The sequence below is a fragment of the Tinamus guttatus genome, unplaced genomic scaffold, assembly GCF_059628265.1.
Source record: "Tinamus guttatus ecotype Peru unplaced genomic scaffold, ASM5962826v1 Tinamus_guttatus_pri_ptg000489l, whole genome shotgun sequence".
NCBI lineage: Eukaryota > Metazoa > Chordata > Aves > Tinamiformes > Tinamidae > Tinamus > Tinamus guttatus.
In genome coordinates, this window is record NW_028289023.1 from 2,856,812 (window position 1) to 2,872,885 (window position 16,074).

The following is a 16,074-nucleotide window of genomic DNA, read 5'->3' on the forward strand; positions in this document are numbered from 1 at the left end:
TAAGAGCTACCTCTGCATTTGAGCTATTTGGTAATTCAGTACTTCACTATGTTCTAATTTTTTAACTTTTCTAAATTCAAAAAGAATGATCGAGAACGATTAATTTTTATTAAGTATACAGCACATAAAGTTATACACTTCCATTATATTTGCAATAAGACTGTAAAGTGAGATGAGAATAGAAATTTCATAGACAAGTGGGTCACCACCTCGCAGGGTGAAGCTTGCGTATTCCGAAATAATGTCCATGGAGCCTCTGTTGCTTTGAGGAGTTGTCGGCCGCGCTCACTGAAGGGCGGCCGCTGCTTTTTGCAGCAGCTGGACCATGGTGGGGTAGACGGGTGCGAACTCCTTCCCCTCCTTGGTTCGCACGGACTGCACGTAGGCTTCCAGCGCGCCTCTGCGGAGAGAGAAACGGCTGAAACATCCACTGTGGGTCGGGGCTGAAACTGCAGCTAACCCAGCGCTTGCTTTCCCTACACCAGAATTTGCCTTAGCTGCTTTTCCGTGTCTCTGTGGAAGGGAGCAGGGAAGGAAGACTTTACCAAGATCTACATAATCGTTTCATGATCTCGCTTTCCTTTCCTGCGTGTTTTGAGGAGTGAACAAGTTAACATTTAAATAAGCAGCAGCAGCATGTTGCAGATGGCTTGAAATGACAGCTCTGACGCACAGACGCGGGCACGGTGCTGTGCTGGTAACCTTTAGAAATGAATAGACTCCAGCTGCTGCAGACACTGAGAGTGCAACTTAGAAAATGGAATCTGGGACGCTGGTGAACAGCCGAGATGCCTTTAGGTGATGCAAAGTCTTTTGAACCACTGTCCTTTGGGAAATACTATTCTCTACCGTGAGACAAATTGTATGGGTGTGTTTGTACATCCCTGCTGTGCTTCTCCCTTTTTTTACACATTGTTAGAGCTTCACACACACAGGTAGTACGTAGCATTAGGTGATTTACACAAATTCAGAAATTTCAAAGCTAAAAGGGTCTTACAAAATAACTTGCTTTAGCACAGGGCCACATGTTTTATCCAACATGTCCAGTAAACGGGATTGATTTTTTTTTTCATAGATACATATGCAAAAAAAAAAAAAAAAAAGGCCAAAAGCTATGTAATGCTAAACTGTCCAGATTTTCACTTAGTATTTCATTAATTAGGCCAAGTTAGTTTTCCATAGTTTAGTATGGTCTAGTAAATTAGTTGAGTCCTTCACTCATTGTCCCCCTCACCCCCATTTTCTTTTGCTCCTATTTCTTCCTATAATAGATAAAATGAACAGGAGGGGGATTTCTCCAAAATTCCCTGTTCATGTCACTTTTTGTTGGTGCTGCCTCAGAAGAGCTGGGACATGCAGGAGAACAGGTGCCACAACCGCTCTGGCAGTGGAAACTGAGCCCTGGCCCTTGGTTTTTGCTGCATCTGCTGCCCTCGGTTTCCACCTATCTTTGTCCCTCTGTGGCGGCCGCTGCCTCCCGCCGAGGCGCCTGGCGGCTCTGCACCGCCCGCAGGGGATCAGCCACCACTTCGGTGCCACAGGAGGAGGGTGCCGGTTGTGAGGCGCCAGCAGCCGCCTCATGGCGAGGGCTGCGCTGAGGCGCCTCAGGATGGGGGCTGCGCTGAGGCGCCTCATGGCGAGGGCTGCGCTGAGGCCACTGAGCTGCCTGACGGTGAGGGCTGCACTGAGGCCACTGAGCTGCCACATGACGAGGGCTGCGCTGAGGCACCTCAGGATGAGGGCTGCGGGGCAGCGCCTCATGGCGAGGGCTGCACTGAGGAGTGGGGACCAACTGCGGGCTGGGACAAGCAGCCGCTGCTGCATTTTCATGCGGTGCCTGCTTAAAACACATGGGTCCAGGGGCCATTCTTGCCTGTTGGCAGCTGAAGACGGCACGTACGTAGGCATTTAACTACCCACGACTTAGGGACATCAGGAACACTTGTGAGGGACCAGTCTCCTCCTGCAGAGTGCTGAGGAACAGAGGCACGGGGCTCTGCGGGCTACTGTGCCACGGGAAGCTACACAGGCGCCTTGTGACCTGGCCAGGCAGGCAGGAGGGGGGAGCAGGCTGATAATGCACTTCTATACCTGAGAGTAAAGGAATTTGAGCATCCTCAAGGAAAACAAAAATCCACCCAGCCAGACCTATGCCAAAAGTCTCTAGTGAAGTTCATTTAATAACTGGTGGGAGATGCTCTTGTGGCCATAATCATGCCCTTGGCTTGCTGGAGAGGTCAGAGCCCAGCTGGTCTGAGCTGGGCTGTTGTTAGGGAGCAAGGGAAGAGCCAGAGAGCAAATTAACCCCCCATCCCATCAGACGGGGAAGGATATTGTATTCTCCAGTATGTTGTCTTGTCCAACTAAAACTGGCTCTCTGGACTTAGCTCTCTGCAAATGCAACCTCTCTTGACACTGGCCTCTTGGGCACTGCACAGGGTTACTGGGAAACAGACAAGTAGAGAACTGCTCACAGCAGCCCCAAACTGCTTTGGGTGCCAGCATCCAGCACCCTGCCAGCATGCTCACACATGTCCTTGGCAGGGAGATCCTTAAGTACCCAGAGAATGGCAAAAGGAAGGTGGGGAAGAGCGGGTTAAGCAAGTGCCTGAAATGACCCGGCCTCTTGTGGCACTGGGGCCCCCTCGGAGCCTCCAGGCAAGAGCCGGCGGCAGGGGAGGCGCATGGTCGTATCAAAGCAAAGGGAGACACCGGAGGAGAGCCAGGTTTGTGCCACATTTCCATGGAGAGACGCGGGTCAGCAGGAGCCATTAAACAGGTTAGAGTTTAGTTACCTTCTGCAGAGGCTGGTCCCTGATATTAAGAAGACAGCTGAGAAACACCTGTGACAATTTCCTTCATAACTGTCCACACTTATCTCGCAGAATCTCTTTCTTCCCTTCCACTCACCACTGCTCCTGCCTTTTCCTCTCCTCAAAGCTGGCTGGTCACAGGCAGCTTTTAGAAGTCATCAAAAGCTGAAAACAGAAAACCACTCTGACCTGCTTAGCTTCCCAAATTCTGAAACCTCTTGGTGACGCTGTGGGCTGGTATTGGTATCCTGATGGTAACACTGCTCTCCCTTCCCAAAGTGGGATTGCCTCACAGTCCTTGAAAAGGGGGACAGAGCTAAGCAGACACTTTGGATGAAAGGCAGCAGCTTTGCCCTAACAGCAGCTCCAAGACCAGGACTGGCACTGGCACAGACTGAGCAGAGGGTTAATCAGAGGGACTGAGATGCTGCTCATCGTGTGGCTCTACTAAGCGCGAGGAACCAGCTGGGCTGACACTGCTGGGTCTTGCTTTCATCGTTGTTCTTTCTCTCCATCATCTCAGAAGAATCAGATTTAATGGCAAAATCATCCCCATCACTGGCAGCTGCTGTGACCACCGGGCTCAAAAAGCAGCCACAAGGAGCGCGGCAGATCAGCCATCACCCTCCTCAGCAACGTGACACTCATGACAGAAGCTGGTCCTTCCTTCCCAGTGTCTTCTGTTGTACTTTCTCTTTTACTGTTATTTTGCTCCCTTCCTTTTGAAGGAAGAGACCCAAACCCCATCGACATCAGCACCCTTGTGAACATCATAGCTAAATCTTTCGCAGAAGACAACTAGTGGTAACTACTCCACTATTACTGCTATGAGAAGTCTCATTTTCCTAAAACAGATCCTGTAGAGTTCTGCATTAGATAATTAAGACAAAAGCCTTCTTAATTCTCCAAGACTAAAACCATTCACTATTTTCCCATGTTTGTATCTTCACTAAACGTATTAAAATACTTTAACAGTAGTTGTTAAAATGCAAAGTAGTAACTTTACATTAAACCACAAGCAGCAAAAGTTTGGTTCTTTTAAGCCAGTAAGAGTTTTTCTAAAGTCAAATCCATGATAAAAGCAGGGGGAGCATCAGCCTTCACCAAACTTAATATTTATGTCAGGTTCTTCTGACTTGTCAGCTTGTCATTTTTGAATGTTATTTTATAAATCCCACAACACTTCCCATCGGGGGGATTTCACTGTAATCCTGATGGGAACCACAGAGCCACAGGAACGAGCAAGTCGCAGAGAAACATCTGGAGATGGGAGAGCCCTCGGAGCCTCCCTGGAGGCCACTTGTCCCTGCGTTCCCCCAGCCACTGAGGAGCCGCTCGGGCACCTTCTGTGGCCGTAAGCAGCCCGAGGCAGCGGGGACCCACGAGTGCCACGTGCTTGGGGTCCTGCCCAACCCAGCAGCCCCAGAAACCCATGGGCTAAAAGGCCCAGGAGAAACGGCCGCAGGGAACCCGGGAGACGGGGCATCCGGAACGGGGAGGCTGGAAAGGCGCGAGGGCGGCAAGCTGCGCGTCAGCAGCACCGCTCACGAGGGAGAGTTAATTTCAGCACTGTGTTTGGGATGGGAACTCCTCGGAAAGTGGTTACGTAATCCAAGCGTGGGATTGCGGCACCACGACGCGCAGAAACGCGGCCGGCGCCGGGGGCTGCTTGGGGCAAACACCAGGACTGCGGGAGCAGCAGCAGTGTCGCACGGGCCGACTCCGCAGGGCAACGAGGCACTGCTCTAAGCAGTGGCTGCGCTCCGAATGCGGGTCTGGCCATGATGTTTTTGTAAGCTTTACTGGTCCTAGCTCAAACCTGCTTTCGTAACCTGCTTCCAGTGCTACCCTGGCACTGAGGAGCTCAATACTGACGCGTCGCTTTGCCATGAAAGTCCCCTATTAAGCAAACAAACAAAGATCTCCTGTAGAGGACACTGTAAAAACACCAGCACATTAAGTGCTAATGAAATAACAAACAGCATCATGGGTGAAATCAGTATCATCAGGTCTCTAGCACAGAAGAGACTGCAGCTGTTACCATATAAAAATATGTAATTTTTAGTTTTATTACTCATATTTAAGAAGAGAAGAAACCCTGTTTATGTAATATACCAAAGACACTCTTGAGGGGATTAGACTAAATAATGCCCTAAATTCAGCATCTTCCAGTCTAATAAAGGACATAAAACCTGCTCGGCAATCTGTTTCTATTTTAAAAGACAAGCTATGGTATACATTACAAATATTGTTTGTAAAAGAGAGCTATGGAAAGAGGGTTGGTGGGATGTTCTGCATATATTAATGCTTCATTAAAAATGCCATAAGAAATAAGAAGAAAAAAAATCTAAGTTTAAGATGCCCTCCCACATAAGGAAAAGGATTTTAAAGCACTTATTAAATTACTTCACTTGCTTGAGCAAAAACATGAGCTTTCCTGGAAATCAGGACAAGCTGATTATATAAGACACAGCAAGTTCTTTTTTAAAATGTTATTTCAACCCATGAAGATCTATATCTATGGTTAGAAAAAAAAAAAGCCGACGTGTGTGATTTGGTTCTTAAAGGAATCTCGGTGCCTCTTGTTTGGATGACTCCCAGTAACTACCTGGCGTGGAGGTGGGGATGCCCGGGCGCTCCCGGATTCGGAGGGTGCCGGGACCGGCCTCCACGCGGCTCCCGCGCAGCACCCAGGGCCTCTCAGCTCCTGGGGCTGCCGAGGGCTCCCAAACACAGCGGGATCCTGGCGGCAGGAGCCCAGGGCGCTGCTGGGGAGGGAGCAGGCAGAGGGCCAGAGTCTTCTGCAGTGTTTTGCTAAGTCTGGTTGTGCTGCAGAATTCAAGACAAGGGATGCATGAGCGTATTTCAAGGATGCAGGTGTGTCTGTCTGACACCAGCCTATTTAATTGATTACTATAAACATTATTTTAAAGCCAAAGAGTAAAAGATCTCGCTCAGGAGACCGGCACTCTGTGACAAGTCCTTCCCCGGGCCAGGTTTTCAGAGTTCAGATCAGGTGAGTTTGACACACTGGAATGGTGCAGGATAAGGATTCGGTCCTGGGCTTTAGGAACTGTCCTGCAAGCTGGGTCAGCTCCTGCTGAGTGAAAGGGGAAGGTTTCCCCTATGGAAGAGGTGCTGAGCTCCCGAGCACTGCGGCCCTTCACGCAGGTACTGGCAGCTTCAGGTGCCTCCAGGAGCAACTGGAGCTTTTGGGACATGGTGCCCTGTCCTAGGAACCTGCCCCAGGAGGGTGCGAAGCGGCCCCAACAGCACCTCGGCCCCAGCAGCTGAGCCCACCTGCCCCGGCTCCATCCCCACGCTGGGCACCAGGCTCCTCCAAAGGCTGCTAACCCTGCGCTGCACGTCAGGGACTCATCACCTCCACAGCAGAACCACCACAGCAATTAGGTTCAAATATTAAGCTGCAAAGACCGTGATAAGGAAAGTAAATTAATATCTCAGCAGCAGATCCCTGGAGTAATTGCACAGTTGTTACAAACTGAAGTCGCGGCAAACTCCCGCTTGCGCAGACGCGCAGAAGCTGGGGATTGTTTCTCTTGCTGCCGCCAGGGCGGGGATCCGAGAGCCTCAAACACACACAGCCCAATTAGCGCTGCTGCGCACGCAGATGGAAGGAGCTTGCAGGGGGTGACTGGGAAAAGCTAAATACCAGGTGAGTGAGCAAGGTCCTCGTGGCTCCAGCTAGGCCCACGCAAGGCACACAAGCACAGAATAGGGGACGCACAAATCTCTGAACACAGAGTTTAAGAAAATGCAGCGAGAGTGACACAGAGGGTGCTGCCAGGGCCTGGGGTTGCCCGCCTGCCTCCCATATGGATAACCATGGATTGCCCATGGATAACCATGACTGACGAGAGCAGCACGGGCGAAGATGGGGGCACGCAGCAGCACCTGCAGAAGTCACCACCGTCTGCTAAGGAGACCCCTGTGCCAGCCCCTCTGCATTCAGCTGTCGTGGCAAGAGGGGGCAGGAGCTGCTCAGCTGCCTGTGAACTCGAGCAGCTCCCCAAGGGTGACCCCATCCCGATGCCAGCTCAAAGCAGAGGTCGGCTGGGAAGCGCCGGGGTGACAGCCCTATGGCAGCACAGGGTGCACCGAGCCCAGCTGCCCTGACAGCGGCGGGGTTACGGATGGGATTCTCACATCCTGTTAGTTCTCATATGGCCTGCAATCCCTACCTTCCCTACCACATCTGAAATTCAATACTGCCAGTTTTGCCATCACCATCAGGCCTCAGATTACAACCAAACTGTTTATAGCTAGGTTACACATACAGCTACATAAGCCCTTGAACTATTATCCAGTGCCCTATTCATTCAAGGTGTCATGGCTTAAGATGCGAGAAAATCTAGTTTTTTAACTGAACCAGACTAATAAATCTGCTATATCTGATACCTGATATTCAATAAAATACTTTTTTATTAAACATACAAACAAACAGACATAACTTGCATTTTGTTAGAAATAAATCTTACCAGCACTCACTGATGATGAAATAATGTTTTCTTTTACTGGGCTCTTACAGCCCAGCCACACTGGACTATAGGGTGTTATCAGCTTTCAGAACTATAAATATTTATAGCAGACTCCTGTTGACTGTGGATTTCAGATCTTGCCATAAATGTGCAGACAGGTAATGGTGGGTTTTCTCAAGCAGAACCATCGCTGGCTGAAATTTAAGAGTCAGTTTAAGAGTTTGATTTCAGCAAGCGTGGGTAACATCCATGCCCAGACACAGCCATTCCCGGCAGGCTCCGCACAGGAACGTGCAGCCCTGACATGGGGACACCCGAGGAGGGCAGGACACACAGGGGTAGGAAAGTTCGGAGCTAAAAGACCATCCAGGCCAGGAATCTAGAGGCTCCTCAGGCTGGCAGAGTAATGTTCATAGAGCATTTCTGTGTGCAGGCCCGCTTTGGGAACAACAGTACGGGTTGTCTTGTTAGCAGGTAACCAGCTTCAAGGACGGCAGTGCAGGTGCTCTGGCAGCAAGCTCGATCAGCAAACAAAGAAAAAAGAGCAACTGGATGTAATCCTTCAGGCTACCAGCGTGCTTCTCACACTTGCAGACAAATCAGGTACTATATCCGGGTGATTTGCTATAAGTATGTATGCTGACGCCCTAATAAATGTCTTCTGGCTCACTGTCTTGAGACCCTGACACCTACATTTCTGTCCCAATATATTTTAAAGAACAGCTTGCTTTGAGAAAAAAAAAAGGAGCAAAACCTTTGTACTTTTTCCTAGCATTTAAGACACAAAATAATAAATACTTTAAAGCCACCTACACTAGACCAAGGAACCAAGTTCCTAGAGCTGATTTCCTGAAGAATGAGTTACATTACAGAGCTTATGAACAAGGATCTTGCACTTTCAGATTCCTATCAATACTTTCATTGCTTAAGCTTTCCATGCCTCTCTTTCCTAAGGCAAGATGGCTGCAGCCTTGACTTTTGAAGGGTTGAATGGGGGAGTTTTGCTAAAATACAGCAAAATCCAAAACATCATTGTGTGTAGTTTCCTTCTTCTGAAATAGGATTACGAGCATCTTCCAAAAGGCACTGGAGGGTTAGTGGTTTTGGAGGGAAGGTGAGAGTTAGTTGATGTACTTGTCCTCTTTTGCAGCTCAACCCACAAGCAGGAAAAGGGTAATTTTATGGTACATTTATGGTATATAAGGGTATATTCATGGTACATCTCCTATAGTGCACTTCTCTACTTTTCAAGACCAGCCATGGTCTCCAGATAAATGACTGCTCCATTGTCAGACATTCACACCAGAAAGAACCATCATTCCTACCGTATAAGAGCGAGTCTGTCTTTTTCAGACGGATGATCGTCCAGCCACTGGGAGTACCGGGCAATGGACCACTCAGCCCTCTGGTACACAGAAACACAAACACCAGTTACACATAAACACCAAAAAGGACACACATACTTATTTCAGAAACAAAGATGAAACAAATGAAGGCCATATGAGGCTCCTTTTTAACACTGCAGTTATGCAGGATCAGGAAAGGAATCAGACAATCAACAGGAATAGCCCTCTAAGTTATTTGGGAGCTCAGAGGTGAGATCTGACACCAGCATTTCATCTAACTCAGACAATGGTTTGAATATAGATTTCTACATCCTAAGCGAGCAGGATCCAGGAAATCTGCAGGCTAAGATGAGATCTACCATTTCTTTTATGAGCCAAAAAAAAATATTGAGGAATTGAGAGACTATTATTTCACTTGTTTTCCTGCTATTAATTTAAATACAAAATCAATGACCGTAACACCACTGCTACAATAAAACCTAAGTCAGCAAGTCATATCAAATACGCAACCGGACAATTTTAAATAAAATAACTAGGGCAAACAACAATGTTCACCTCTCCTTAGGATGCCTAGGAAGCAAGGATAGGTTGATCTCATTACCTGGAAGGGTGATTTTAGCTCTGGCGGTGCTCTGGTAAATAAGAACTGCAGGATGACGCTGAATGGAATAACCTCTCCCAAAGCTGGGCTATTGGCAATATGCTCACTGGTCTGGAACAGCAGTGGTCTGGGAAAACATAACAAATTCCTTGTGAGAGGAAGAAAACACTTATCTTGTGCATTAGAGTAAGACCTACTCTTAATCTAAGAGGGGCAACGCTGTGTTAGGACAGAATTATCTCATTTTTTCCCATTAGTCTGCATCTTAGCTTTCCGGTATGTTTGGACTGTGAAAAATTACAGTAGTTCTCTCCTTTAATTAAGCAACACAGGATGGTAGCTTGTATATTTTAATGAAAACATTTTCATAACTCCAGAGATCACTGAAGTAGTAGAAACACTTCTGAGAGGTAGAAGTAACCTACTGAGAGCAACACAAAAAGGTACAATTTGGCCAACATGTGCACAGCTAAGGATGTTAAATCACAGGTATACGCTGCAAAAAATTAGAAGGAAGGACTTTAATCTGTTTCTAATTTGCATGTGGATGTTTTTCAAAAAAAGCTTTCACTTGGAGCTAGTAAAAGGTAGCAAATTAGTTTTGTAATACAGTTTGGCCACACTACCACCTGCTAGAGAACCTGAGACTGCTACTCACCTGAACGACCTCAGCAGTCTGTAAGATTTTCCTAGGTCAGACACTCGCCGACAGAGTGGTGCTACTGCTAACTCCATCTGTAAGTGCGAAAAATTGAACTTGAATTAGATTGCCCCAGAATCTAAAATACAGAATACAGATAGTTTTCCTCCGAGTAATAATTTGAACTTGCAGGTTAAGTCATCAACTTACAACTAGTGGCTGCTTTTGGGACAAGAAGCTATTCTTTGATCTTGCACTGCCCCAGCCAGGACTCAGGTTTTATTCCTGGCTGACACGCTGCTCATTGCAGGACAAGCAATAGCTGTTGTCCATGAGCAATCACAAAAGGGTCTCAGGAGCTTTCTGAGACTGATGCTCTGTTTATCTTGGCAGGCTTATGTTGTAAGCAATGAGTATCCTGATGAAGCATTCGTGTTAATAACCCTGGTCTCAGACTGGCCAGAAAGCAAAATCAGACGTGCTTCTGCAGCAGACTATCAAAGCAGTAGCAAGGCACACCGGCTTCACCCCTCCTTTAGGGGAGGACAAGGTTTAAATACACTTTTTTTCCCTTTAACACTCAGTCACAATCCTGGGGCACAAAATCTACACAGATTAGAAGACAGCTGGGACCCTACTGCCATAGGGTCATATGGAACCACGGTAAAAGAGCATCTGCAAGAGCTTCATTTTCTTGCTCAACTGTCTGCTTTCTGTTAGAGCTCTGAGTCACAGCAGCCATCTTTAGAAACAAGAATTTTTTAGCACTTTTTTTTTTTCTTTTTTTTTTTTTTTTTTTTTTCTTTTTAGCATTATGGAGCTCAGCTGCCTTTCTGAACAGGAGCTAGATTCTTCCCGAGTTTATGGCATTCACACAAGACTGAATTCCAGTCATGGATTCTTCACTGATTCTTCATCACCAGCGAAGACATATAGGGAAGAGAGAACCACCTCACCTTCATATCCTGGGTAGAACCCTCTCAGTACCATTACAGTTAATATGTACAAGAATACAAGCAATACTACCAAAAAAAAAAAAAAAAAAAAAGTGGCGAAGTCATTTTCTCCAAAAATGGATTAGGTCTATTTTTTTGCATTCCTAAAGTGTCAGTCAAGAAAAGAGCAGTGCAAATTTTTTTCTGCATGTCTGTTTTTTTAAAATCACACGCTTAAAGGACTACTTAGACTTTGATTTCTGCATAATGCACAATTAAGGTAAGTTTCCAAGGATCAAAGCTAAAATAAGTAACCAGATCAAAACCACCACAGCATCAGCTTCCCGTTTAAACAGCATTGCTGAATGAGTTCAAAGCGTCAGCGATAAGAAGACATGTGGAGCGAGGTCTTTACCACTACCCTTCTCCTCAGGTGGGGCCTTCTCTCAGAACTGGTTGCTCACGTGTCAGCTCCACACGCAACGCACAGGGGCGTTCCCCGCACTGTGATCATAAAAAATGACTGCGTGGCAAACCTGGCTGTCACACCTTGTCTAAAACCAGAAGAAAGCAAAGCAGCAATTAACGCAAACTCATGGCCTTACACTTGAGGCTCCCACCTTTAGCATCACACCGTTTGAGGACGTGATGCTAGAAGTCATCTCATCCCTCTGTCAGCATCTACCTCTGAGCTAGCGCTAGGGTCTCTTCATGCTCAGTGCAGAGGACACTTCTGGAGGGCGGCATCTCCTTCCTGAAGGTGGGTGTCTAAAGCAGGTCAGGTGAATCACATCCAAAAAATGCCTGTCTGCATGGCCTGTCATCAGACAAGCCTGGAGAGTCCTAGGTGCTCAACCTGGGTCTCTACAGGCAAAGAGGAGAGGAAGGCACCCCAAAAGGTGATGAAGGAAAGAGCACATGGAGCTACCTTACAGATACTACAAAGCCTCTCCTTGGATCTCGGACACCTCAGAGGTCACGTCCCATGTTAAGCTCTTCCAGCCACTTGATATCTACCTGCATTTTACATTAGGCAGAAACCCATAGGAAAAGAAAGTGAATAAAGAAAACAGGAATCAGAGGTAAGAAGTTTTGTTTTCTCCGATTTTCAGATTAATGTTTTAGCCCTGGCAACAGTCAGGCCCCCTCTTGCCCACTATCCTTCTGGCGTCTCTAGAACTGTCCTTCTTGGACAGCTGGGTGGGATCCCTGCCCTGGGTCTGCTCATAGCCTGAGGCTGACGCCCCCTCTCTTGGTCTGTACGGGAGATCCCAACCTGTGAAGAGCTCCCAAAAACAAATGGGAACAAGACTCTGATTTCTTCAGAGCTTCTTTCAGATGTCAGTAGTGGCTATGGGCAGCTGGAAGGAATTGGTATCCCATGAGAGCCAGCGCCCCAGCTCTGGTGGGAGCTGAGGGCTTGTCGCTGTGAAGGACTAGAGAGAAGATAATTCTTTGAGGTGTTGAGAGAATTTTCTGATAGGCAACAAACTGTCATTCTGACTTGTGAAAACAGAGCTGCATAGAGCACATGGTACTCATGGGGAGAAAGAGATCCTAGCACAGTAAAACAGAATTTGCCTTAATAAGTTTTAAATGATCCTTTCTCTTCTGAAATATAGTATGATGTAATGAGACATAAGTGAAACTTCACTGTTTCTACAGCTTACCAGATTATTTATTAAAACAAAATTAAATGATCTCTTTGGAACATACTTAGCAGTTTCCCTAAACCAACATTTTTTGGCCTTAGATACTGAAGAATACAATTTACTTCAGAATATTCGTTTACTTCATCTTCAACTCTAGGAAATTATTAGTATTGCCAGAACTGGATAAATTTAATGGCAGCAGATGGTTGATTCGTGAAGCACTAGCTGCCAAAGGGAAAAAAAAAATGTTTTTAAGCTTTGCAGCATACTATGCCACCCAGAACTGACTCACAAAGAGTGGGAATGAGTGAAAAGTAATGTGGTAAAAATGTACATAAACCACAGAAACTCTTTTTTTTCTTTTATGTTTAATTTCCAGCACAGGCATGCTATGTGTTATAACCCAATCTCTCCATTAAGAACCAGAATTTGAGTGATGTCCAAGGAGGTTTTTTCCATCTGAACTTAAGCCGTGAGTTCGCTTAACAACAGCCCCCTCTGAGGTGATGTGGGGGGACGCTGCAGCCCCTCGCTGCTGCCACACGTGCGGGGGCGGCGCCGGGCTTGGCCTCCTCCCAGTGAGGCGGCCGCGCGGGGAGAGCTGCTGCGCTCGGAGCGGCTGCCCTTTCAGGGCACTGGGCAGAGAGCACAACACGTGTCACACGTAGGGCTTCGTCGCCTGTCAGCACCTGCAGCGCTGCCACCTGCTGAGTCACACACACTGGTTCTGCTCTGGTTCTGCAGTGTGTGGCTGCCCTGCCACAGCTTTCACCACGCTGCACCCACATCGCTGCCAGGGCACTTTGGGGAGCATTTGGCCGCCCAACCAGCTCTGGTATCGTGTGTGCAAGGCCTTTTGTGCAGTCACCTCCTATGAGCTTTACAGATGGAAGCATGAGCAGCACATCTAGTGGCCTTTCCACATTTCTCTCCCGAAATTGCACATTTTAGAAGTCAGACGCCTAGGTGAAATCGAGTCAGAAATTCAGCAAAAGGAATTGCATGTAACTGTCAAAAAGAAAGGGACAGCTAGGATGGAGGAGAGCCTAATGACTATGGCTCATATCTTCTAACTTTGTTCAAAGCCCATTGCTTTTTCATGATTTATTCATGTTATTTTGCTGTGCTTCAGAGACCATAATGACAAGCTCCTGCCCAACTTTTATATACAAAAAATATGTCTCTTCTCAGTGATTCTTGCTCTCTAAGCCTAAAAAGGCTTTATTATCTTTTTTTCTCATGTGATCCTCTCATAGCCCATGGCTACTTGGGCAATTATTTGTTGAACTATTCACTGGCCAGCCGTCTTGTAAGAAAAATACATCACATGTTTGACTTCTCTAATCGGATTATGTTCGGCAACCCAAGCGTAAAGTTAATACATACTCTGGGTACAGATAATGCATGTACACTGAAGAGTGCATTGAAAAAATCCATAGGGAAGTTATTGTTTAGTGCCTATTGTAGCATTTTCAAGATCTCTCATTACTAAAAGGCTATTTTTTCATTTGGAAAATCTTAACATTAAGTTTTTTTTAGCAATTATATGTCCTCCTGGCGAAGATGAATTCCAAGTTTTAAATGTTAACTCAAAATGCTTTTTTTCTAGCCATTCACCAAGAGAGAATACTTAAACAAGTGAAGGACTCAAAGAGCTCTGAATTATTATATGAAAAAAGCTGGCCTTGAAGGGATGTGGAATTTGATTTCTCCACCATGCAGCAATTCCAAAATGGTGATATTTAAGTAAATCTTTCGGCTGTGTAATGCCTACAAAATATTGCACGTCAGAAAATAATTTCCTCCTTCAGGTAAGATAGGTGGCATTAAACATTAAGCACATTTTTGCTTTAGCAGTTTTCATCCTTATGTCTGCAACTGTGATTAAAGCACACTGCTCCTTTCACTTCCACTGTTAGAATCTAGAAAGGAGATTTTTTTTTAAGGAAGATGATAAAAAGAGCTTTTATATCTGTGTGGTCATGTTTGAAAAAAAGGAGCAAATCTATTTAGATTTTTAAAAGCCAAAATGCTGGTTAATATTCTTGCTTTTGTTATGCCACCTATTGAGTCAGGAAACTAAATCCTGTCCATAGGCTAACCAGCCTATGACAGAAACACACCCAGGTAAGAAATATTTGAAGCTATATACATATCACAGTACTAAACCAAACAGGATCAGTAAACATAGTTCATTTGACAATAGCTGAAAGTAATCATGTCATGACACGACATGGGGTTCTGGGCAGAGGCAGTGACTCCCACTCTATATGTCCATGCAAACATATGCGTATACTATGAAATGATGGGAAAACATGTAGTGCCTTTCTGAAGCAGAAGGATTATTAAGTCCTTGCAGTTTCTAGATTAGTTGAGTTCAATGCAGTTGTGATTTGTATTTGCTATAAATAAATGGCTATTTTCCCACATGTGCTTAGAAAGTTAACTAACAGGCTATCCATTTTCATCTTCCTTCTAAATAAATCTCTCAGCTGATCATGTCATATTTCATTCTCTGCTACATTTTCTAGCAATTCCATCAGGTGTAAGGAAGGTCTGAATTATGCACCACGGATCCCGCAGTGCACCTGAATTCAGGTGCTCTAACAACTCCTGAATACTAGCAAGTCAACAGATCCTCTAGAGCAGAACCAGTACTCCCTTGGAAACATAAATGTTGAAAAAGCGCCACTCAGAAGGGCTTGCTTGCCTCTAGCACATTTTTTTTCTCTCTGCTTGGTATTGAATTCTAAAGGGAAGCCTGGTATTATGTAAATGAATACTCAATTCTGGCAACCTGAAAAATACAAAAACAAAAGAAAACAAGAGGTCCAGGAACTTCTAACAATGAGGTGAAAAGTAATCTTGTGCAATTTCTTGTCTATAGCCTAAGAACAAGAACAGAGTGAAGTCAGTCTGTGCACTGCCTATGTTAAACAATCCCCAGGTAACAGACTGGCAGCATTGTAGACATTTTCTGGGCTTAAAATACTTCTGTGTTCCTGCAAGCCCCAGTATTCACAAACTCACACTCAAGCTTTCAGGTATATTTCATGCCTATTCTATCTTCACGTACAGCTGCCAAACTAGCACACAGGACTATCTGCAAGGCACAGGAGAACAAAATGCAATGCTGGCACTGTGCCATCTGGGTAAAACAGAGGATATAAATTGCTCAAATTATAGCAATAATGCTCAACTGCATATGCAGCTGAGCATTATTCAAGAAAACTGGCCACTTTCTGCACCTCACTGTACACAGTTATGAATGAATGAGGACTTGAAACCCATGTTCTGCCTCCCTTCTGTGCTGTTTTGAGGCAACTTGTTAGTGAAAAAAAGTTCGCAGTGCAAAATTTTTCAAATCTAACCCTCTGCCAAAGCTATTCTGCTGAGAATAAAACAATGTTTTTTCTGAGTACCCTGGCAAAAATGGTGTAAGCTCTGTTTAATGAGCTATACAAACTCTGGTACAACCCAGAGTTATTAGACTTACTGCAGACCTCTCTGTGATAGGACCTCAACTTAACCAAAGCTTCTAGGCAGATCTGCACAGATCTTCTTGCAAGTAACCACAAAACAGCAAAA

At 45.8% G+C, this 16,074-nt stretch overlaps 1 protein-coding gene across 1 annotated transcript in view; it reads right to left on the minus strand.

Moving 5' to 3' along the window:
• Nucleotides 1-255: 255 nt before the first annotated feature.
• COG5 (component of oligomeric golgi complex 5) overlaps nt 256-16,074 on the minus strand; it is a 162,078-nt gene continuing 146,259 nt past the window's right edge. Inside the window, exons 19-22 of the mRNA XM_088533222.1 lie at nt 9,918-9,994; nt 9,260-9,386; nt 8,638-8,717; nt 256-400 (exon numbers count right to left, since the gene is read on the minus strand). Coding sequence (XP_088389348.1) covers nt 286-400; nt 8,638-8,717; nt 9,260-9,386; nt 9,918-9,994 — 399 coding nt within the window. The 3' untranslated portion in view covers nt 256-285. The remainder of the gene's footprint in view (nt 401-8,637; nt 8,718-9,259; nt 9,387-9,917; nt 9,995-16,074) is intronic.